At 34.8% G+C, this 23,941-nt stretch overlaps 2 protein-coding genes across 3 annotated transcripts; both read left to right on the top strand.

Annotated features, from left to right (window-relative positions):
• Positions 1 to 2,768: 2,768 nt before the first annotated feature.
• Positions 2,769 to 9,882, top strand: LOC139117919 (L-selectin-like). Its single transcript, XM_070681195.1, has 6 exons — positions 2,769 to 2,883; positions 3,910 to 4,033; positions 4,491 to 4,551; positions 6,071 to 6,404; positions 8,148 to 8,218; positions 8,633 to 9,882. Exons 2-6 carry the CDS (start codon positions 3,974 to 3,976, stop codon positions 8,665 to 8,667), a joined length of 561 nt encoding a protein of 186 aa, XP_070537296.1. The 5' UTR covers positions 2,769 to 2,883; positions 3,910 to 3,973; the 3' UTR covers positions 8,668 to 9,882.
• Positions 9,883 to 14,816: 4,934 nt separating this feature from the next.
• Positions 14,817 to 22,896, top strand: LOC139117748 (perlucin-like protein). Of its 2 annotated transcripts, none has more exons than XM_070681089.1 (6): positions 14,817 to 14,993; positions 17,361 to 17,433; positions 17,755 to 17,821; positions 18,192 to 18,534; positions 19,253 to 19,323; positions 22,456 to 22,896. In XM_070681089.1, exons 2-6 carry the CDS (start codon positions 17,374 to 17,376, stop codon positions 22,494 to 22,496), a joined length of 582 nt encoding a protein of 193 aa, XP_070537190.1. In that variant the 5' UTR covers positions 14,817 to 14,993; positions 17,361 to 17,373; the 3' UTR covers positions 22,497 to 22,896. The 2 variants fall into 2 exon arrangements, with proteins under 2 accessions (XP_070537190.1, XP_070537137.1); XM_070681036.1 differs by lacking the exon at positions 14,817 to 14,993 and adding an exon at positions 15,444 to 15,537.
• Positions 22,897 to 23,941: the final 1,045 nt, after the last annotated feature.

Raw genomic sequence — 23,941 nt, 5'->3', positions numbered from 1 at the left:
GTAAAGCGTTTTGCATGCTAGGTTTTATTAAGAGCAGTTGTAATACATTTCCAACATCAACTCCCTGAATTTAGTGTACATAGCTTATGTGAGAAGTATTTCAGAATATGCATTTGTCGTGTGACGTCTCCTCGGCAAAAATAACAACAGGACAAAATAGAGCCAGTGCAAATTGAAATTCATAAAGGTCCTTTCTTTCAAAACAAAGCATCCTTACAGACGAGATAACTATGAAGAATTGCGCCAGCGTTTTAATCTTTCGCCTCTTTATCATCAGAGACGATTTTAGATGCTATATTTTTAAACAAATGTGTTAATAATATGTATGATTGTCTCCAAATCATTTTGTCTTAATTTTAACATTCCTCACGAAACTAAAAGAACTCGCACAGTTTTCAGACTCGCAGTTACGCTCAATGTTTTTAAGCACTCGAATCTTCAAGACGTATATTGCCACTTTAAATGAATTGTGCATTTCAAACTCTGCCATTGACATCACTTCATCTTATCGAAGTTTCAGACGCCTGGTCAGAATGCCATACTTCAATTTGTAGATATGTTTAATGGTTTCATTTTGATAGTCGTCTTTGTGGTGCTTATTGTTTTATTGAACTTTATGCATTTATATTTTTATTTATATTTTGGAGCCTATAAATGGTACTTGTTCCCGTTGGTCTCCAAATTAGTAAATTGTCATAAATAAACGAATGAATCAATTAATAAACAAATAAATAAATAAATAAAATAAATAAAACGATTACTTTTTTGAAAATCTGTAGTCTAGGTAATAATTTACATGTTAATTGTGTAGGTTATTGAATTTGTTTCTAACAGTATTCAAAAAATCGATGACATCAAATGACACTAGCCAAATTGTGAAAACAATGCACATATGCATCGTGTGTTTATCTTATGACGATACCAAGGTTACGGGGGTAGGTCACTTATTCTTAAATCCTATCGTAGAAGGTTTGTCAAAAATTTTGAATCAAGTAATATCTTCACTTGTTTTACTTAAGTTTTGGTCCTTTTTCTTGTTGTTCACAAGTGACGCGTCTTCTGTCACCTACTATTTTACATGGTGAGTATTTCACACAACTTAATAAATTACAACATTCAAGGTCAATTTTCCATACCTTTTGTTGTCAGTCAATGTTATTCTACAACAATCAGTTCTACATCAGTTGTAGTGACTCAGATTTCTACCAATGCTAGTTTGCGTTTCGTCTGTCTAATTTGTTCACCTCTCTCAACAGATTACCGACTAAGGTCAAAGACGGATTAGATCTCTCTACATCTGATTTTAATCACATCGATTTGCGAGTAAATACCAAGCTGCTCACTCTTTCTTCAGAGCATTGGTTCATGAGAAATACTTCAGTTTAGATATGAAAAGATGTGTACATTCGTGATTTGAGTTTGCGTAAGAAAAGGAATTTGGTTTTTTGTGGCCGTTTTGCCCATGGAGTTCGGTTTTGATTCGTCACCGTTTTGCCCATGGAGTTCGGTTTTGATTCGTCACCGTTTTGCCCATGGAGTTCGGTTTTGATTCGTGGCCGTTTTACCCATGGAGTTCGGTTTTGATTCGTAGCCGTTTTACCCATGGGAAATCTCACAGTTCTTTTCTTAATCCAATAAAGTTATGTTTACACCGGTTATTTGCCCCAGTCATAAAAACTGACTCTTCGGAAATATCAGTGAAAGATATATTACACAATAAATATAATGGTAAGTCAAATTCCGATCGGTATCTTAAACGAACATAAATACATGCAACACTGCTGGTAGACAGAAGATTTCATCAATTATAATTTGACAAATCGTCATGACTAATTAAGACAAACGGAATACAAAATAGGATGAATGTGGGTCTGTGCTTCCATGATTTTACACATCTCTTCAGGGAGTCTTTAGAAGCAATGCCACGTTGTTGTCCGCCTAATGCTTAATTGCCTGATGCTGAACTGTTGAAGTCAACAATAGAAGTGCTGCACTTACCAGACATAAACATACGCAAAGTGTACTTTACAGTGTTTCTTGTAGTCTGACCAGTGGTTAAAAAAATATCAAATAAATTTCCCGAAATGTAAAAATTCCAAGTATTTCAAATTTTAATAAAGAAGACTGACCGTCTAAAGTCCTGATTACTTTATCTTGAAGTAATAAAACACCGGACATTGTGACACGTAGCACACGTGTGGGTAAGGGTCACTACATCTCACAATCCAATCCAATGCATGTTACGAAATGTTTGTCTGAGTTGACAGAGACTAAATATTTCTGATCAAAGAGTTGAAAGATTATTGGATTATACAAGGTACAGGGTTTGGTAGTGATAGGTGTAAACAGAACCAGATTCCAATGATGGTGTTGTCTCACCATATGGCTCTGTCATATTCTAATCTACCATTTAATCGAATACGTGTATGCTTTTATGAACATCAAGATATAAATTTCCGTTACAATTAATAGCCAGCGTGATCTGAATCACTGAACACGCCAATGGTTTACAGCGAGGGCATTTTTGCTGAAGCTTTGTTTATGTCGCTTAGCAACCATTTAACTGGAGTACAATGGTAGCAAGCAAAGAGATATTGAGGTTGGCATATGTATCAAAGTGTTTTCCATCGTACCTTACAATGTGTAATCAAAGCGTCGGATATTATTCCGCACGGAACAACCTTGTAAAATACAAGATTACGAGGAAATGTGTACACGGAAAGATAAAGAGATCACTTTCATTAATTATCGAACATAAAGCTGTCATGATAGATAAACTTTGCCAGAGTCTTATAAATAGAGCTTTTAGAGCTGTCTTAAAATTTTGGTGAAATTTTCCCCTGTGATTGTGATAGTATCAGTGTGTGTCCATTTATTACACCGGTAAGTAAGAATCAGATCACACTTCTATATTGACACAACGGACATTATCAAGAATCGCTAATTTATGAAAACAAATTTATAATGGATCAGTGAAAGACACCTTGTGGTTCATTTAATTTCTTAAAATGAAACAAAATATACAAATCTGTCGAATGGACTTTAGAGATGAAGTTTAGAACGATAAAAATCATTCAAATCTTCTCATCTTTGTTTCCTTCAACTTATAGCGCCATTTTGAAAACGAACAATAATCAATATCATTAACAAATAATAGTTAACGTACCAATGAAGTTGAGGCACTAAAAGTCAGTGGTTTTTCTCTGTCTCTTTTTGCCATCTTATGAAATTGATTTCTTAAATATTGATTTTGTACAATGATTTTTCACTTATTCGCTTGGTTTTGAAAGGGAACAGTTTAAAGTTTAATATTTACGTTACTACACCCAACCATCCATGTTCTAAAATACCAATGAAATAAGTATAGGTATAATTTGCAATGAATGCGTACTTAGGACGGTCTGCTTGTTTATGCTTGTACAATTCTTTTCACCGCATACCCATCTTCATGTGTACATTAGGGGTTAATCCGAATTGAATTTCAGCATAGGCTTAAATACTCCGCAATTAAATATCGCAGTCTGATCGTACAACCAAGGAAAACGGATGCTGGAGACGCTACAGCGATACAACCAGATACACGTGAACGGATAGACACTTCACAATCTGTATAATTTCGTCCCAGTTGAATGAATCTCATGATATTCAGACTAAAAGTATCACTTGTAGATCTGTCGCTAAACCATCGATGACTCTGATACTGCTACTTCCTTCCCTAAACCATCAGTCTCTGATACATCGCTTAACAATCAACTGTTCTGATACATATATTTTCAAACCAGAATATTACTACCACATCAATAGCAATCTCAGTGTTTCAAAGGCTTTCTTTGTTTCTCATTAGACAATATTGTGGAAACACGAAAATTGTTCCAAGAATGTTCACTTTCTCATTATGTATATTTACAGGTCAAATTACTTGGAAAGTCACAAAGAGTTGGCTAAGTATTCTAACTCTGTTGTTTGTGTGGATATGAAAGTCATGGTCATATCAATTCTTTTGGTTTTATGCTATCATCTTCATTATCAACAGGTAGGTACATCACCAATCAATATCATTACTTTTTTTAGCCCAGAGAGTTGTTACAATCCAGTTACCTAGACAACAACAGTTGTCTGAAATCAATTCGTCGTTGATTTTCAAATTTATTCATAATCTAAAATTTGACTCTCAGCGGAAAATGGGCCCTAGTGTGCCATAATTAAGAACCAACATTTTCATATGAAGAAGAACAATTGTAGATTCAAGCTAAATAAAAAACTATAGTACAGTGAAAGTCAATGAATATTTGTTATGACTGTTTAACGCAGTTTTCAACGTTTTATCTGGTTTAAAGTAACATTAATGGGATTAGAAAGGTAACGTTCATGATTGCGTCTACGGTGATCATATCAAAAACCGTCAGTGTTATGAGTTCATCCGGGCATCGTAAGACAAAATGCTACTTACTGTTCACATATCCATTATCCATTTATATTTTCAACTTTAGGTTGCAGGTTTGACAGGTCATGATGTCGATATTTCTTCCCTTGTGCAAAGAAATACGCAAGGTATGATATGTTCAATTATTCTATGAAACGTAACAAAAGATATGTTTGGAAACCGATATTAAATATAGTCAATTTCAACGCTTTTCTGGAGTTTTATGTAATTTTATGAAGTGGAATTTCAAATCGGACGTTTTTAGAGGTACAAATTCGAACTGTAGATTTGTATTCTCTACCCCGGGTGAAACACACATCACGATTTTTTTGTTTTTATTTTTTATTTTTTTTTTAACTTTTAACTCTGACTTTGGTGTGATTGTGACTATGAGTAAGGCTAGCCAATTTATGGTTGCAGACAAAACATACTATTGAAAAAGTATTCGAAACAATTTCAATCTGACAGACCGTGTGTATACCCTGAGATTTATTTTGTTACAGCTGTTGCAATACACGTGATATGCAAATATAGGTATTAATTTCGAAACGCACACACTTCAACATCAGTTTCGCTGTTTATCTGTTGAATACCTGGTGTTGCTGCCTAGACTTTGTTGTCAAAATTCTTAAATCTATATCATCAATCAACCTTTTACTTTAAAATTTGCCCATTGCGTTCTAAATTCGGGACTTAATTAAAACGTTTTGTATATTTGGTTGGTTGTCAGTATATAGATGTATATTTCGTTTATTTGACTTCCAGAACGGTTATTTACAAAACGCTTTCTATGTAACTGTCGAACATATACCAAAAATTGAACACCTTGTCAGAAAAAAGACCGAACGGGTGGATGACTAGCATAGATGGGCAAACTGATTACTTCGATATATAAATCCTTCATTTATATGAGTGAAACCATGGTAACAGGCATGTATATGGGTGAAACCATGGTAACAGGCATGTTTGTACACGAATCAAGTAAGCAGGCACATACATGGATACACATTCGTGGCGAAAATACTGAGGATATAGTCTAATACTTTTTCGATATCGATAATTGTGTATACGGTAAAAAATGATATGTCTAAAGTTAAACGAATTATAATTTTTAAGTGTGAACTTTCAAATGCAGCGGGTACAGGTTGAGAACATTTTAAGGCATTTTTGTTGAAATTAAAATCTATCAGATATCAAGATGCGGGCATCTCCGTGAAGACCATTCCTCAAAACGATAAACATGTCTTCATTAAATTTTGATAGATTATTACAGGCCTTATTTTTACGCTCTTCATATTTCACATAACTTTACAAAAATTCAATCTGAAAAATTGCTGATTATGTACATTTCATCAAGAAAATATTTTGGCGCCGTCTAATTGTCTCTGCGTGTATCGTATCCCAGAAAAATGTCACGGTCTGTTTAACGGGACACAGCATACAGCACATATGGCATCGACAGCGCAGAGAATGTTCCGTAGCGTTTGATAAAAATTTACTTTCCACAAACACCTTACAGAAAAAAGAGTAAAATGCTGAAATAATAACTTCAAGTCATGATTAACGATGGATCTTCTTCACTGAATAGCATTATTATAAAAATTTGATGAAAGATATCGATTTAAATTTCTATTCTTAAAATTTCAGACTCAGAATTGTGTGACTGTGTCGAATACACATTCCACCACGAAGCTAAATCGTGGGATGGCGCCCAAGACAGTTGTGTTTCACAAGGTGGAATGTTAGCAGTTGTACCGGATGAAAGCACTCACCAAGCACTGCTTGACTATATCACCAACAATGGTTTTGATAGTTTGGTAAACAGAGGATACTGGATAGGACTACATTATGACAATGGCAACTATACATGGACAAATGACGATCAACTCATTAGCAACTGTCATTTTGAAACCTGGGTTCCTGGGGAACCAAACCGTAAAAAAAATCGGCGATTTGGAACACAAGAGTGCATTCAGATGTGGTAAGGAGAAACTATACCTTGTTATTATATTACATATCCAGACAATTTCTGAACGGTTGAACGGCGTCACTGATAGTCAACGGGGGTAACGTTCAAAACATAATCTTACAGGTATGCAACTTCTAAAAGATCAGATTCCGTTACTGGTTTTCTGGTAGGACTTTACAACAGCATAACTCTTCGTTATTATGCAGTAGACATATTTCACGAGGGGTAGGGCATATGACTATGGACAAAAGACGACCAAACAAAGGGATCGGTTAAAAGTAGTGACGTTGTAGGTAAATAAAAGAGACAACCTAGTGACCGATGCAGCTCCGATCCACTGTTAGACTATAATAGAATCACTGCATAGCAATCCAAAATTAAATTCCAAGAAAACTGACATCGGAAGAGAACATTGCCGTTTCTTTGTCACGATTAGTCAAATAGTGTGTCATCAAACTGCATTGGAAGGGTGAACTACCTCCAGATGTACATTATTTGACATCATGTACTACAGAATAGCATTCGCTTGATGAAATTCACATTTTTGTAATTTCTGATGCTACAATGTAAAATGTTAATGTTAAAGATAAGGCAGTGGTTATGATCATAACCTTTGTGGTGTAACAAAGCGAAATACTGAATTTCAAAGTTCTAAAAACAGTGCTACATGAATACGTGGTGTCTATAAGTGAGAAAATAAGTCTTTAACATTTGCATATTTGCATTCCTCGTTATCTGAAAGAAAGTTTAAAGAGGTCATCCCTGAAATGTGATGAGCCAAAATTGATTGGTATTGGACAAACACATTCAGAAAAGCGTTTGTTTAACAAACATTGAACAGAAAATGAGAAACAAAATCTTAAAATGTTAATATGCAAATTTTGTGCTAATTTATTTCTAACCCAATAAGGACATCCTTAAGGAGATACTTATTGACTTTCAAAGCTGCATGACAGCATAAAACAATATTATGACCAAATATTGGATCAATTCTCCAAAAAATTTGCTTTTACAAATTTCATCATCATTAGCATACAACTTCTGATCCCTTGGAAAGTACAAACCAAACTTGATTATTAGTGGTGGAAAAACTTTTGCAAATAATTTTGGAAAAAATGTATGATAATTTAGTTGGTATTCTTTAAGTTAAGACGGTGCATATTGAATGTCAAAGCTGTAAGAACAGTGGCATAGACAAAGCGATGATTACAAAAATGAGAAAATTGGTCAATTTGAAAACTGTCAGACCAGCCACACCAGAAAATTATGTTTGGCCAAATATGATATTATTGGCCCTGAAAAATTTGCATACGCAAATTTTCTCGTCACATGATGAAGCAGATTATGGTCATCGTAAGTGACTTTTTACATTCAATGTGAGTGATTTCTGAGCAGTGGTTTCAGAGAAGAAGTGCAAAGTTGGCAGCGGGACAGATAACCAACCTATCTAAGTAGCTACAAATGTTGGACAGTGACATAGAATTATTGTTACTTTGCTAAAGCAGAGATATATTGTCACCATCTTCAAATATGATGACATTTGATAATAATAATAATAATAATAATAACAATATAATAATAATAATAATAATAATAATAATAATAATAATAATAATAATATCGCTAAGCCAAGTGACAGAATCCAAGTTGCTTTTATTCAAGATGAAGTGTTTAAGTATTAAGGGTAAATATGGAATTTCAACATTAAAATATTATTTTCAAAATGTTTACAAATGTTCTTACTCTCACTTATAGGAAGTCAAATAATTATGATTGGGATGACGACTTCTGTGCAAAAGCTAAACAGTACATCTGCATGAATTACAGTAAGTAATTCCGTGTCCTCTTTCCTTTTATCAAAAATCCTCTCGAGTAAAGGTGAGAGACATATTTGCAAAAGACATCTATGATAGTTTGTCTGGGCGTTGTTAAAGATTAATAGATACTGTCGATAACTGATCATTTTGGTCGAAATAAATTTGATCGTAGGAATAAACAGGAAGCTTTTTGAAGACATAGTATTTGACATAGACGTCCACCTTTAAGATAAGCAAGGTGTACGTCAGAATAAGATACCTTAAATATAAGAAGTATTCACGCAGTCGGTTTGTCAACACAAACCCAGGTTTTTTTACTAATGGTTGTTCAAATAAATAAAGTATGACAAAGGATAAGATGTAAGAGAAGTATTGTGCCAATATCTGTACTTTAATATTATTTGCATATTCGATTTATTTCAGTGTGTCCGGATGGCTGTTCAGAATGCGTTGAGTAGGTGACACCTTACACCCATACTTCTACTGCCACCACCATCCACTATATCAATGAATGATTACAGCTACTTAGATGTAGTTTTTCTCACAGTAATATCATGCCACTTTCAGTGAACAAATGAGCTGTAAAAGTTTATATTTGTATCCTTTCTGTAAGCTATACGTCAGAGTATATCAGTTAGATGCAAGGAGAGTGGAAAGGATGACCAATTAAAATTGAGATGAAATTAAAATGTATAACTTAAGGCTTGCCTGTTATAATTTTGTGATTACTTAAAAATTAGAAAGGAGAACGCCAGATCAAAAGGAGAACTCCAGATCAAGCTAATACAAATGTTTTGACGATATTACCATAATCAATGGTGTATTACTGTCCTAATTGAAGTGGTCATACGAAATAAAAAAGAAGAGAAATTGCGTGAGAATACAAAAACTATAAAGTTTATTTTAATATTTGAATCGAAATTAAACAAACCCAATATTCTTTGGATTAACTCAATCAACATTTGTAGGAGAAGATTTGTTGGGTTGCCGTCTTTATCGAATTTAGCATTTGGGAGAAATTGTCTATCGTAATTGACTTATCGACGTGTTTTATCATAGCTTAGGTTTTAATCTTTTAAGAGAAATGAACTTCTTTAAGCTGGTTGTCCAATGCTACACTAATTAAAATCTAAGACTATACTAATAAATACGCTAACAGTTTTATACATATCTTTAAACACCGCATAGTGATTTCTTACTTTTAGAAAACTTATTGTGAATTTAGAAATTTGGAAACAAAAGAAACAAAAACCGATTTGATACCTTTCACACCTACACAAAAGCATTACCTACTCCATGAGTTATTTTTATACTTAGTAGTGCATTGGCTTTATCGAGTTGACAATGCACCACTAGTTATCCAACAAGATTGTTGTGCGAATGTCCACACCATAAATAAATATTTATGCATGTTTTCCACTAAGATCGCTTCTAACATCTTTTTTATTTCAATTTTAACAGAAATGTTTGAATTTTTTTTAAACTGGGGAATTTTGCAAGATATACTTTTACTGGCTTACTAGTGATGGGATTCTGTTCGTATTTTACGGGCTTACTAGTGATGGGATTCTGTTCGTATTTTACGGCTTAATTTGAAGGATCTTTCTGAAAGGAAGCAGTAATTCTAAAATTCTTAATAATAACAATAAATGTTATATGTTTTATAACGGAAAGCGTGTGTGTTTTTGTATCACTGTATAGGCGATACTTTGTCCATACGATCAGTGTAAGGAGCTGCAAAGTCGACTTCGGAAACATCTTCAGGTGTGAATTTCATCATCAAAGCATTGAAATGATATTTGGTTTTCCATTACCGTTTAAATATTCATTTATGTAGATTTTCAAATCTCGATGAAAGACTCCGCCAACTTTTCAAATGGCCAATATGTACACTAAAATGAATGTGACCTGAATGACGTATACAATTACTTAAGTCTTTAAGTTGATTTGTTTGAATGAAAAGTATCAGTAATTGTCGAGATGTTGGAACAGATGCAATTGTCCACCTTCTTTAAGCAAAGATGGTCATTCTAAAAACCTTTATTACTGTGATATGACGTAGCAAACACAATTAGCGTTCTATCATAGCGTGCTGAGGTTTACCTGCCTTGTATCCCAAGGAACTATTGTCAATTTTTAATTTGAGATAAACAACTGCCATCGTTTCTATATCATCATATGCAGTTTTCCTAATTTGTTTCACTATCTTATATAATTGCAATGGTATTTCTCGGTCAAAATTTGTTCTTTTTTGTCAATTGTACACTTTACATCTGGGTCCCTGTGTATTTCATGAGAAAATAATGAATGGTGCATTGACGACATGTCATCTGCAAGCGTCTAAATAAAATCACCATAAATCTGGACTTTCGCTCATTTTTTTCTGTCAACTTTGGAAGACGTACGTACATATGCATATAAGCATACAGATAATTTCATGTGCTTTTACGTATATGTGTATGTATGCGTGCACACACGCGCGAGCGCACACACGGACACATATCTTCACTTAAATGAACTGCGTTTTAATGTTTATCTATCCATCTATCCATGCATCAAGCTTACAAGTTACTCAAAGCTTTACTTAGGAGATACAATTTTGTATATCAGAAAAAAAGTCTGGAAATAATCCATGCTGATGGATTCAAACTGTTAATCATATCATATCATGCTACTATGTGCCATTCTGATTGGACGAGTGCTCATTTTACTGATGCTAAAATACTATTTTGGCACTGACTGTCGTGCTGAAACTGGCCCCTAAACCAGCATAAAGGGGTAATGCGTAAGCCAATAAAGGGGAAGGCATTTCGCTTCATGGAATTTTTGGGGGGGGGGGCAATAAGTAAATAAAATAACTTAGTGGTTAATTGAATAATTATAATTTTAATAACATCGGCGTAGACTTTTCCATCCTCGTTATAGAAATGCTTCATTGTAATTTTGGCACTTTGCCATACTTGCACTGTCGCTTTTTGTCGTCTGCGTGTGTTGTCGTTGGATTGTCTTGTCAACGCAATTCCAACTCATAAAAATGCCCATTCTCAGTCGCTGAATTTACAACGCTCGATCTCTCAAGCGCCTGTTTCTGCATTTGGGGCTTTAATTGACGAGAATGCCCCAATAAGACGAACGAGACACAACAAGTTTATAAAATATAATCGCAATTACTCCGACTCGGTCGGGTATACACTAGATTTTGGTACAATTATACCCGCCTGCGAAGGGGTTATTGCTTAAACAAATGTTCTGATTTGGACTAAAACGAGTCGCCAAACAATATTGTTTTATTTGTTGCAAATTCGAAATCACCAAAGGACAACAGTGATTATGTGATACATCAGCATATGAATTGTTTGAAGATTGCAGAAATGTACGCAACGTGAGTTATTATTTACTATTATTTTTTATTCTTAATACCTGATTTTTATAATGCATGCATATATGTATGTATATATGTGTGCGTATGTATGTATGTATGTATGTATGTATGTATGTATGTATGTATGTATGTATGTATGTATGTATGTATGTATGTATGTGTGTGTGTATGTATGTATGTATGTATGTATGTATGTGTATGTATGTATGTATGTATGTATGTATGTATGTATGTATGTGTGTATGTGTGTATGTGTGTATGTGTGTATGTGTATGTATGTATGTATGTATGTATGTATGTATGTATGTATGTATGTATGTATGTATGTATTTATGTATGTATGTATTTATGTATGTATGTATGTATGTATGTATGTATGTATGTATGTATGTATGTATGTATGTATGTTTGTATGTATGTATGTATGTATGTATGTATGTGTGTATGTGTGTATGTATGTATGTATGTATGAGTGAATTTATGTATGGGTGTATGTATGTCATCATTTTCATTCTCTTCGTTATCAGCTGCACACGTAGAATTATTTACAAGACACGTCGAATAGGCAATTGAAAGTTAGTAACGAGAGACACGTTTTACTTCGCATAATTTTAAAGCTGTTACTGGCCGTTCAAGGACCCAAAATTTAAGATAGATGAATTGTCATGACACTGCATAAGTTGATACGATCACTTCTCCACCAACGATCTTTGTATGTTGCTATGGTATCACACACAAATTCTGTAACAATGTGAATGGTCAATTAAACATTCTGGTGGTTGCCATATGTTGCGATTTCAACGCTACCATCACATGAAAAGAATTTTATTTATGCAGTAAGCGTGTCTTATTTCAAATTTTAATATAATCTTCAATCTCTTGGATATCGTATACCGACACAATACACAAAGCATAATGGGGATTAAAGATATAATTGTATCATCTTGTTTAGTTTGCACTCATAAACTTCGTTAGATGGGCCGTCAAAATCTAAAGTGTAATGACAAATAATTGTGTACGAAATTTAAGATAAATTTTAAGTGCTTCTTAGTATAATATATAACATACGATTAACATATTAATCTTGAGTTTCTCTACTAAGACATATTCCCGTACCGTCATATCTATGACGTGTACGTTTAGTATTTCCTGTTTCGAAATCTCTACATTTCGTTTCAGAGATACAAACGAGTCGTTATACGAAGTAGAAATATCAACAAATAGTAATAGTTATTTCATGGCATCAATCATCATCAAAATTTTGCTAGCAGTCGACAGTGAAACCGAAGCAATCATTGACGAAACTCTAAACTTTCATTGACAGCCTTTAAGACAGCAAAACATCCATATCAATCGATAGTGCAAACAAAATGGTGTACACCATTAGCAATATGACGTCATAGTTTCAAATTTGGTAAATTTTATCCGTAATTCGGCGTTTGAAACGGACTTATTGCCCAGAGTTGAAAAATTGGCATTACTTAGTGACTTTTATACATTCAAGTCTTAGGAAACTTTGATTTTGGAAACGTTCACAGCTAGAGGTGTCTGTTACAAACACTGTCTATAATTAATCAACGCATGTAGGTTATGTTACTAAGTGTGGGCACGTGTAGGCCACAGTAACAGTCAAAGAAGATCTGACGATGCTATATTGGTATTTGATGTGACCAAGGGATAACAGTACGGTGATAATATTAAATTTCAAGCTAACATATTCTCGCTAACAATATCACCGTTGCAGATTGCTTGCTTGTTTGAAATGCACTTTGGCGGAAACATGCATGAATTTATGAAAAGACATCCAAGTTGAAACATACGGTGTCTGTAAATATGAGAAAGTAATACAAATCATTGTACAAGGATAGTCGTACCGTAAATAACGATAACAATACTGCAATTATTCATATGTACAAAGTGACTTTTCTAATCAACGCCTCCTCGGCAAAGCCAGACTTTAAAAAATATTTTTGAAAAGTTGGTTTTAAGAAAATGTCGCCCCAGAAGAACCATACGGCTTGAATATCTGGTATACGCTTGGATTTTTAAAAGTCAATATTCATTTGGCTGAAGAATAACAACAGTTACTCAAGATTTGAAACATCCTATGCAGTACCTTGGCAACAAACGAATTATTTTCTCTTAGATAACATTAGTTTCATTAAACATCTCTCTCTCTCTCTCTCTCTCTCTCTCTCTCTCTCTCTCTCTCTCTCTCTGGTAGACGTTTCATTTAAATTGGAGTGTTGTGTGTGCTGGGGTTACCCACTTGGCCTTCGAGTCAACCTTGCTAAAACAATTTCGCCAGAACCAACTCTGCCCGACAAAAGCTCGGACCAAAACCGACTTGTCACAAACTACTTCCCTGAATCAGCTCGGAATCCCCCACCCCCGAAACACACACACAAACAAACAAACAAACAACAAAACAAAACAAAACAACTGTACGTTTCAAAAATATAACAAAAACAGCAGTTCATACGTTTTTTAAAGATATTTAAATGATTATTTTTCACTTTGATGATATGCAGCGGATAGCGTAGAGAGCGATGGCCATGGCTGTGACGCAGTGAGCCAGATTAAAACGGACATAAAATGTATGCAAACTTGAAGATGTAAAACTTCATTCATCGCAGATGTGTCAAGTATCCAGTTGACATTGTGGACAAGATGTGTAAGAAGTGGTAAATTCTGTCACATTGTTCAGCCGAAAGGAATTAGGGTTTTGTTAAATTGATGGCCATTGTATGGATCCGAAGAAGTAAAATTATTCTTAGTAATGGAATGTACGAAGTTTTCACTAATAATGTCATGTAAACGTTACCTTGCTCGATATATGCAACAATCTGAGCTAAACACGTATATCAATATTACCTATGCTAGAAGTCATGTTTCGTTGCTAAAAGTTATGATGTCATCGTGAGCAGTTTACAGTCCAAGCCAATTAACCGTGACTGCTTTTTTATTTGCCTGTAAAACTACCTGTCACATATCGAATGGATGGTGAGGAAATAAAATACAATGCGCACACAAATTAGTAGTGGAGGTTTATTAAAGTGTACCGTATGGTATTGAAAATGAACTGAAATAACAGCATTAACACGCCGGAGTGAATGAATTGTCAGAACACAATGCTGCTGATGACTACATCCGGTTACAATCACAGGAATTTTATTGAAATTCAAATGGGGTATTAAAACGTTGTATACGGTGGCATTTAATGGTGCTTTGAGTGAGAAGATAAAAACTCTACAAACATCACACACTGTCTTTGCTTTGAAATAAGCTGTATTCCACCTTTGTAAATCGCTGCACAACATTGGAACTACTTCTCCTACAGCAGTAGGCTATTTGATTTGGATTCAGCTCTGTGCTACCCATACTCTACTGCGTTTATCCAAGGTAAGTCATCTTTGTACAACGTAGAGAAATACAAAGTAGATAAACGAGGCAAGACAATCTTATCGTGACCAAAATGTTTCTCTACGACGCTGTACAGAGTTTTAACTGAGTTTCCTAGTTTTTTGTATTGTGATGATTTTCAATTGATCGAGTTTTTCTAGAATTGGTTCAGCAGAAAATCGGGTTCACATAATTATGATTTTTCCGTGCTTTATATACTGGCTGATGTAAATGCATATTTTGAAGTTTGGCATTACTTAAATCTATAGTTTCGGTCTACAAAGCTCAGTTGTTGAAATACAGGAGACGTTAATTACAATCTCTCTAAAACAAGACAGAAATGCCCTAACATTTGGTTACACAAATGCCATAACTTTAACAGTCAAACTAGAGGGCATGAAGTGAACCGATTATGCATTACTGCAAACGTTAATTTCGCTCAACACAATAAGTCATTCTGTGAAAAACCCATACAAACCATGGACACTCACGGGAATTTGTACACTTCAAGCAAGTCGGACAACAGTAGCCCTTGGAAAACCTGGTATGGTAACATGAAAATGACGGGTATATAAACATTCCCAACAGTGTAACTTGTTTTCTAGAACATCTTAATATCTACTGAAAGCGTATGCAAGAACGGACTTACAGGGCATGAGCAGGTACTATGAAGCAAGGAAGTTGGATGGATTTATCATTGTACAAAAAAGATGCCGTGTTCACCCGTAAATATGTCAGTTTAAGGAACAGACGTTTGTTTTATTCTTTGTACTACGTACGTATTACCACATCGTAATACGGCCGGGCATTTCAAATTGATATTACGCTAGGTGTACGCCTTCGATTCTGCCGGGCACCTTCGTTGTGTTATCAGTCTATTAAACTGTCAGTAATCACAGTCTCTCGCTAACAGTTATTTTCCAATATATTTTAGGCAGATAATTCTTGTTTGCAATGCTCCCTACTAATGGCTCCTACTAATACTTTTTACGTGTACTTTTACGTGTTGGTTGCATTTGTAAATTGATTTGACATCGATATAGATAGTGGTTAGATACTTATAACCGTAACAACGAAAGCAAACTCTTAAACGACGTCATTGCTCTGTAATTATCTTGCACAATCACATGTTTAAGCGATATTGCAATATTTATGACAATTCGTCATTGCTTCCTATAACACGACTGGAACTAATTTGGGACAATTGGATCTTTATGTTTTTCAAATTTCTCAAAAATGTTTAGGTGCCCTATTGCTCAATGTTGCAATATTACAAATTGCTAGTAAAACAAGTGTGTAACGTACAAAGAAAAGCAGAATAGCTTACATTTGCAGATTTTAAAGATATTATTTCACCATCCAATTATCCCAAATTAGTTCCAATCGTGTTCTATATAACAATGCCCTGCACTGCGATTTGCGCCAAACTACCAACAGTTGCTGTACTCTTTACATTTCCCGCCCTTCCATCTTTCTTATTTGTCAACAAGTTTGTCTTATTTTATCACGAGACAAGCATCTTATTTATCAATCATTGTCCAAAATGTAATTTCCTCAACAGTAATATTCCACTCTCACCAGCTTATGGGGTATACATTTCCAAGCTTCATGTGGTGACTTTGCAGAGACACATAGCCATCTTTCTTTAAAAAAATAAATCAAGGTTACAGCAGAGAAAGACATATCTCTACATTCAAACGCTTTTTGGCAAGTATCATCAGCTGGTACATAATCCCTTTGACAAATGGTAACTGATGGCATTTGTGACATTGGGCCTAAGTTGGTGACCACTACCTATTTGACTTGAAGACGCACTTATGGCGGGTTGGCGTGTCACCGTTTGCCACATGTGGGCCAGGATGCGCTTACTATTTTCGAAACACCTGACATCAACAGTTCTTGGCCCTTTTGCTGGAGGTCCATATATCTTTCTTTCACAAATTTGACTTTGTTGTGTGTACCGGTGCTTTGCTGTCTGTTCTGTGCTGTTTTTTGTGTCTATAGATGTAACAATTGACTATGTATTACGAATTTTGACCTAGTGTTATTGGATTATGGATGGGTATGATTGTGATTATTTCGGACTTTCCTGTCATTGCTTTATCCAATCACTAGTATTCTATGAATCTTTCCGTCTTTTTGTGTTATTTTTTTACCTTGCATCTGTCGATGGGTAAATTCTTTTGACACTGTTTGATTATCTCGATCTCTGTGACTACTAGTATACGCTGCTCTGTGTGTGTGACTACGCTGAGCTCTGTGTTACTACGCTGAGTTCTGTGTTACTACGCTAAGCTCTGTATGTTACTACGCCAAACCTTTTGATTAATACTATTTTCTAATTTCCGCTTTCTCTTCCTATATTAGTTCATTCATCAAGATGAGGATATCTAGCAATATACTGATATGTCTGGCTTTTATTCCCATTTATCTTGTCCAGGTAGGTATTGGTTATAGTGTTTTAGAATGCCTCCAGTTCTGTTCAGTATCCATTTAAAATATCGCTCACTTTTCCTGGATGAAACTGTATGATGACGTATTATTTTCTACGATAATACATGTACTATTTAATAAATTTGTACGTTACATAAATTTACGGTAAATATCATAACTAGGATAAATGATACGTTATGGATATGAAAGACGATGATACGTTACGGATATGAAAGACGATGATACGTTATGGATATGAAAGACGATGCATTATACTAAAGGAAGGGTCATCATCATCATCATAGTTACGTCATTATTATCTTCACAGTCATCTGAGCTGTACTTTGACAGCGATTTGGTGTCTCATGGCGGACTACTGCATAAACGTAGTTCATGTAAGTTGACAACCTTATACTTCACTTTATTGCAAAGTGTTTTTAACAACTTCAACGGCAAGTGCATACGGCTGTGATGTATCAAAATAACATTTGGATTTTGATTAAGTGCATTTGGACACTCTTCTTACTCAGTGATTGCAATTTAAAAAGATGAGATCTTTTACATGTAAATTAAATTAATCTGAGAAAAGAAATACATGACAAGAAATAATATGTCCGTGGGTTTACGTGGTTACCAGTGACATCTCTTCCACGTGAATTAATTTTGTGAACTTGTCGGATGCAGTTAATATGACGTCATTTTAAAGAAAAGAGTGACAAATGACAAAAGATGTACTAACAAAATATTATCTACTATTTTTACCAGCTGACAGTGTACTGTGTGATTGTGCAGAGTACGTGTTTTTCAAAGAATTAGCTGACTGGGTTACAGCAAATGATGCATGCACAGCAAATGGTGGTCGTCTGGCTGAAATCCATGACAGTGAAACAGATGTTCTCATACGCCAAACTATCAACAACCCTGACAATAACTTAAAAGACGGACTAACAGGTTATTGGATTGGATTGACTGACAGAGCATCAGAAAACACATTTGTATGGACGTCTGGACAAGAACTTGAAGATTGTAGTTATGAAAATTGGGTTCGAAACGAACCAAACAACAATACCAAGAAGAATATAGATGGACAGGATTGTGTTCAACTCTGGTGAGGATAGAATCAACCTTTAAATAATACATATCATATTATCATGGAATAAAATATTCTGCTTGCATGCTATCTGCATGTTATCTGCATGTTATCTGCATGCTATCTGCATGTTATCTGCATGTTATCTGCATGCTATCTGCATGCTATCTGCATGTTATCTGCATGTTATCTGCATGCTATCTGCATGCTTGTGTTCATTCATGGACGTAAGGTAGGATGTGGTTCTATCGGGAACCAATGTTGGGACTCTAACTTTTCAACAATAAGCTTACTTTTCTAGTCAACACGATTGTAACTTATTTGGTGGGATAATTGAATGGTGAAGTAGTGTCGGTTTAATCTGCAAATCTAAGCTCATCTGCTTTCTTTTATTGTTATACACTTGTTTTTATAAGTAATTTGAAATATTGCAACATTCAGCTATAGAGCACCTAACACTTTTGAGAAATTAGAAAAAATAGAGATCCAAATATCCCAAATTAGTTCCAATCGTGTTAGTTTTAAATTTCTCTAGCTCTATTTTTGAACCCTTGGAGAAAGTAAAGTTGTCACCGTCTTGGTTTTTATAAAAACCGAAAATCAATTTTTCCTCACAGAGTTATAGAGGGGTGGCGGCCATTACGAATTTCAAATGTCAGTAAATATTAGGTTTTTCTGGTCCTTAAATTGAAGTAAAATGTCCACACAAGGCTTGTATTTGTCTTGTATTTTACAGGGCACGACGAGGATTTCGTTGGGATGATGCTTACTGTAACAAAGAAAAAGGATACATTTGCATGTACCAGGGTAGGTAATTGTTATGAAATTTTCTAAACCCTGTAACACAAACGATATCAAACTCTTTAATCGGGTGAAATGTCAGAGGACCTTGCTTTATTGATAATAACAACCAGGTCTGTGAAATGCAATTTAAGAATTTGAAGTTACAAGTTACATTATTTCTCTGCGCTGAAAACACGTCATAATGGTTCAAAGTTGGTGAATTTTAAAGTCATTTGAGAAGTTTCTCAACTCTTTTTATTTCACATGAATTGCTTTTTCATTTTGATGAACAAAAAATTTAGCGTAGCCTGATAGCGCTGATGTTTTATACAAAGAGCTTTATAGCAATCACAGGGCCATTATAGCGTTTAAGAATAATAACAGGGTCGTACATAGAGTTTTATAGCAATTAAAAAGGAATCACAAGGCCTTACATGGAGTTTTATAGCAATCACAGGGTCGTATGTAGAGTTTCATAGCAATCACAGGATTGTATTTGGTGTTCTATAGACCAATCACAGGGTTGTATGTAGAGTTTTATAGTAATCACAGAGTTGTACATAGGTAGAATTTTATCGTAATCACAGGACTGTATGTAGAGTTTTTTAGCAATAATAGGTCATATATGGTGTTTTATAGCAATCACAGGGTCGTAAGTAGAGTTTTTTAGCAATCACAGTAGCTATCACAGGGTTGTATGTAATGTATTTATAGCGATCACAGGGTTGCATGTTGAGTTTATAGCAATCACAGGGTCCCTTACTGAGTTTACAGGGTGTATGTAATGTTTTATAGCAATCACAGGATGGTATGTAGACAAGGTTGTATGAGGAGTTTTTTAGCAATCACAGGGTCATATGTAGCGTTCAATAAAGATCACAGGGTTGCATGTTGAGTTTATAGCAATCACAGGGTCGTACGTAGAGTTTTATGGCAATCTTAGGGGTGTATACAGAGTTTTCATACCAATCACTGGATCCAAGGAGAGTTTTATAGCAATGACAGGGTTGTATGTAGAGTTTTGTAGCAATGACAGGGTCGTATGTAGAGTTTTATAGCAATGACAGGGTCGTATGTAGAGTTTTATAGCAATAACAGGGTCGTATGTAGAGTTTTATAGCAATGACAGGGTCACAGGTAGAGTTTTATAGCAATGACAGGGTCACAGGTAGAGTTTTAGAGCAATGACAGGGACACAGGTAGAGTGTTATAGCAATGACAGGGTCACAGGTAGAGTTTTAGAGCAATGACAGGGTCGTATATAGAGTTTTATAGCACCGACAGGGTCACAGGTCGAGTTTTATAGCAATGACAGGGTCACAGGTAGAGTTTTTTAGCAATGACAGGGTCACAGGTAGAGTTTTATAGCAATGACAGGGTCACAGGATAGGATTAACACAGGGATGGCAGCCATTTTGTATTTTAAATATCAGTAAATCTTGAGTTATTTGTTTCTCTAGTACCAGAATTAGCACGGTGACCCCCAATTTTTATTCTTAATTTTGAAAGTGAATGGTTGAAAGATTCCTTAAGGAAAGTTTGAGCAAAAGTTTGTCTTTCATTTTCGAGGAACATACTACCTTAAATCTAATCAAAGATGTATAGCCTGGCCTCTCACTTGAAAAATTTGCTGGCAGAGCAAAAGAATGACAATTATGGTTGAAATACCATTATCAATTAATTTGAAAAACTGTAATATGACAACAATTGGTATGTATGTTCTACAGCATAGAAAGTAAGTTCATTTTTCAGACTTTGGACAAACTTAACAGTTATTCACTGTTCTAAAACTTTCATCAATTATGGTTTCAACTTATGTACATAACAGCACCAGCAGGAACCTGCAGATCAAATTTCAAAGCAATATGGTCAGTGGTTTCTGACAAGGAAATTTTTGATCTAAAACGAAGAAAACAGGACTGAACCAACATACAAAAAAATTACAAACTGGACAAAATATGAAGATTAGCTGTGTGTTCCTGTTTTTAATTCGAGGGCTAAGCGTTGTTTACCTGTAGAGATATACAAATGTCAGAAAATATGAAATGGACAGTGTGTAAACTATTCACAACTTTGCTACTGCACTGAATAGCTAACATTATGGCATGCACTTGAACAGTGTTGGCATGCATGGCATGTATTTGAACAGTGTTTTCTAATGATAATTTTGCAAAATTTTGATACTGATGACACTAAGCATACCAAATAATATTGAAATCATTATATTTAGTCTACTCAAATCCAGGTATATATCCCTAATTAGGAAAGGTCATTAAATATGCAAATTAGGAAGTAGCAGGGTTAAAAATGCTTAATGACTTTGAATAATGTTGTATCGACGTATCTTCAATGTACATAGCAAGTTTCGTCAATTTTTCAAGTCAATCAAGATATATATCGTTAACTAGGATAATCATTATGCAAATTAGGAATTGGCTAAAGCAAAAATGCTTGATGACTTAGAATATTGTTGTATCATAGTATCTTCAATACACGTACCAAGTTTCAGCAACTCTGGTCAAGTCAATCAAGATATATATCCCTAATTAGGAAAGTTCATTAAATATGCAAATTAGCAATTATCTTTCGTATCATCCCTTAATATCTTTCATGGCTGATAAATCCTGGCTGATATATCCTGGTGTGATCAACATTTGTAGCAAATCTCATCAAATTGTGTGCAGTTGTTCTCAATGTATATCAGTTTTTTCTAAACTCATTAATTCTGCAAATGAGCAAAAAATATGCAAGCCACACCAACCTAAAACTAATCAGTTCTTGCCATTTGCGGAGTGAATATATGTACCAGATTTGATTCTGATCTGATGAGCCGTTTTTGAGATATCGAGCACACAGACAGATAGACATACAGACATACAGATAGAAAGATATCACTGTGACATTAGCTTACATGTGTGAACATGTGATCTAAAAAGGGTTGTTTCAATAAATGAGCCAAGTTATTACAGTTATTCTGACTGTGACCCCATGAAGCACTCTCACTCACATACTCGCTATCACACATTGCACACAAATTTATCAGAGCAATGAATACACTGGTTTACTGGACAAAAGACAGCCTTGGAGAAAGATGAAGAAAGATAGAGCTACACATACATGTTCAAGCGTATTTAATGATTTTTTCTTTATTTACAGTTGCTGACTGTCCTGATTCCTGTACTAGTTGTGCATCATAAATGAAACCATGGCAACATGGATGCATACAACATGTTTGAGTTTGGCAACAGGTGTTCCCAGCACCTATGGATTACCGGTATACATCAACATTTTCTATACATCTGAGATAGGGAAGCAATTTGGATTTCAAACTTCTGGAGGAAAAAGTTACCATGATATTCAACACTGACCTGACACATGTAGATAACATTCTACCTTTTCCCCTGATCATTTCAATGTTAATATTAATTGACTAATTTTGTCTTTTATTTGGAAATTCTGTCCTAAAGAATTTATGAACAAGGAAGAACATGAGGTGAACTTATTAAAGACTTGTGCATTTAGACCAAAACTACTTTCAACTTTTCAATACTTACATTCTTACACTACACAAGTTATACCATTTGGAATACATAAATTAACAAACAAATAAATAAAATAAATAAATATGTATTTTTGTCTGATGTTTTTGTCCTGTAGAGGGCTTTTGCAGATATATTGTGTTCATTTGACGGACTTTCCTGAATTGAGAATTATGAGTTCAGGGAACAGCGTACCCTTGAGTTTATTCCAATTTCTGATATTTGTTCATTGAATACATTGTTCATTACACAACAAAGCAAAGTACACAACACAACACAAACATTTAGCCTACAATGTAATTTTATCATGGCAAAACAATGGCTTTATCTACATAATAGTACAATTATATAAGGTTATTCCCAAAATACCGTCAGAGTACATCGTGCAGCGGAGGTATTGTCGCGTCTCGGACAATACCGAAGCGTACAATGTACGAGGACATAAATCCCGGTATTTTGGGAATAACCGTATTATTATACACCTTTTTAGTCCAACTTCACAAGAAAAAAATCGAAATTTAGGCATCTTTTGGATGTTTGTCGCACACTGTACTGAGCGATCACAAGCAGACTGGGAACACATTTAGCGCGTCCGCTAAGCGCGCAGAACAAAATTTCAACCCGCGCTACACAGTGCACATGGTAGAAATTGTAAGTCAGCAGCATAATTTCACTCGACAGGTTTTGGACTGACTATGATTTGACTTGGGATGTACTGAATGCTAAGAAGTATATATTTTTGTCAAAAATGTAAAATGTTCTCTTCTTTTTCTCCATGTTGAAGTAAGGTGTTTTGAGGTCAAAGGTCAAATAGCGTCCAGCAACACCCAAAGTTATAATAATAATAGTTTATTTCTCATAAGTCATGAAAAAAAATGACAATGCAACACTATTTAAACCTGGCAAAATTCAATGAGAAAAGGACTGAAAAATAGTTGCATTCCGCAACTTATCGGGTTTTTAGACCTGGTGCCATAAACATGCTCTAGAGGGGAAAATATGAGTTAAAATGCGGGGGGGGGAGGAATCTGTCATGGAGTGCATCATGAACAAAAATAGCGACTTGAAACTTGAACTGCTTATGTACATCAAGAATTTGAAGT

Source organism: Ptychodera flava, chromosome 1, assembly GCF_041260155.1.
Source record: "Ptychodera flava strain L36383 chromosome 1, AS_Pfla_20210202, whole genome shotgun sequence".
NCBI classification, from domain to species: domain Eukaryota; kingdom Metazoa; phylum Hemichordata; class Enteropneusta; family Ptychoderidae; genus Ptychodera; species Ptychodera flava.
This window is presented reverse-complemented; position numbering and strand designations above follow the sequence as displayed.

Excerpts from the sequence above, each read along its gene's own strand:
- LOC139117919 (XM_070681195.1), top strand. The coding sequence starts at position 3,974 with ATGAAAGTCATGGTCATATCAATTCTTTTGGTTTTATGCTATCATCTT. Across the intron at positions 4,552-6,070 it reads TGTGCAAAGAAATACGCAAG|ACTCAGAATTGTGTGACTGT; the intron begins GTATGATATGTT and ends TTAAAATTTCAG. Across the intron at positions 8,219-8,632 it reads GTACATCTGCATGAATTACA|TGTGTCCGGATGGCTGTTCA; the intron begins GTAAGTAATTCC and ends GATTTATTTCAG.
- LOC139117748 (XM_070681036.1), top strand. The coding sequence starts at position 15,473 with ATGGACACTCACGGGAATTTGTACACTTCAAGCAAGTCGGACAACAGT. Across the intron at positions 17,822-18,191 it reads ACTGCATAAACGTAGTTCAT|CTGACAGTGTACTGTGTGAT; the intron begins GTAAGTTGACAA and ends TATTTTTACCAG. Across the intron at positions 19,324-22,455 it reads ATACATTTGCATGTACCAGG|TTGCTGACTGTCCTGATTCC; the intron begins GTAGGTAATTGT and ends CTTTATTTACAG.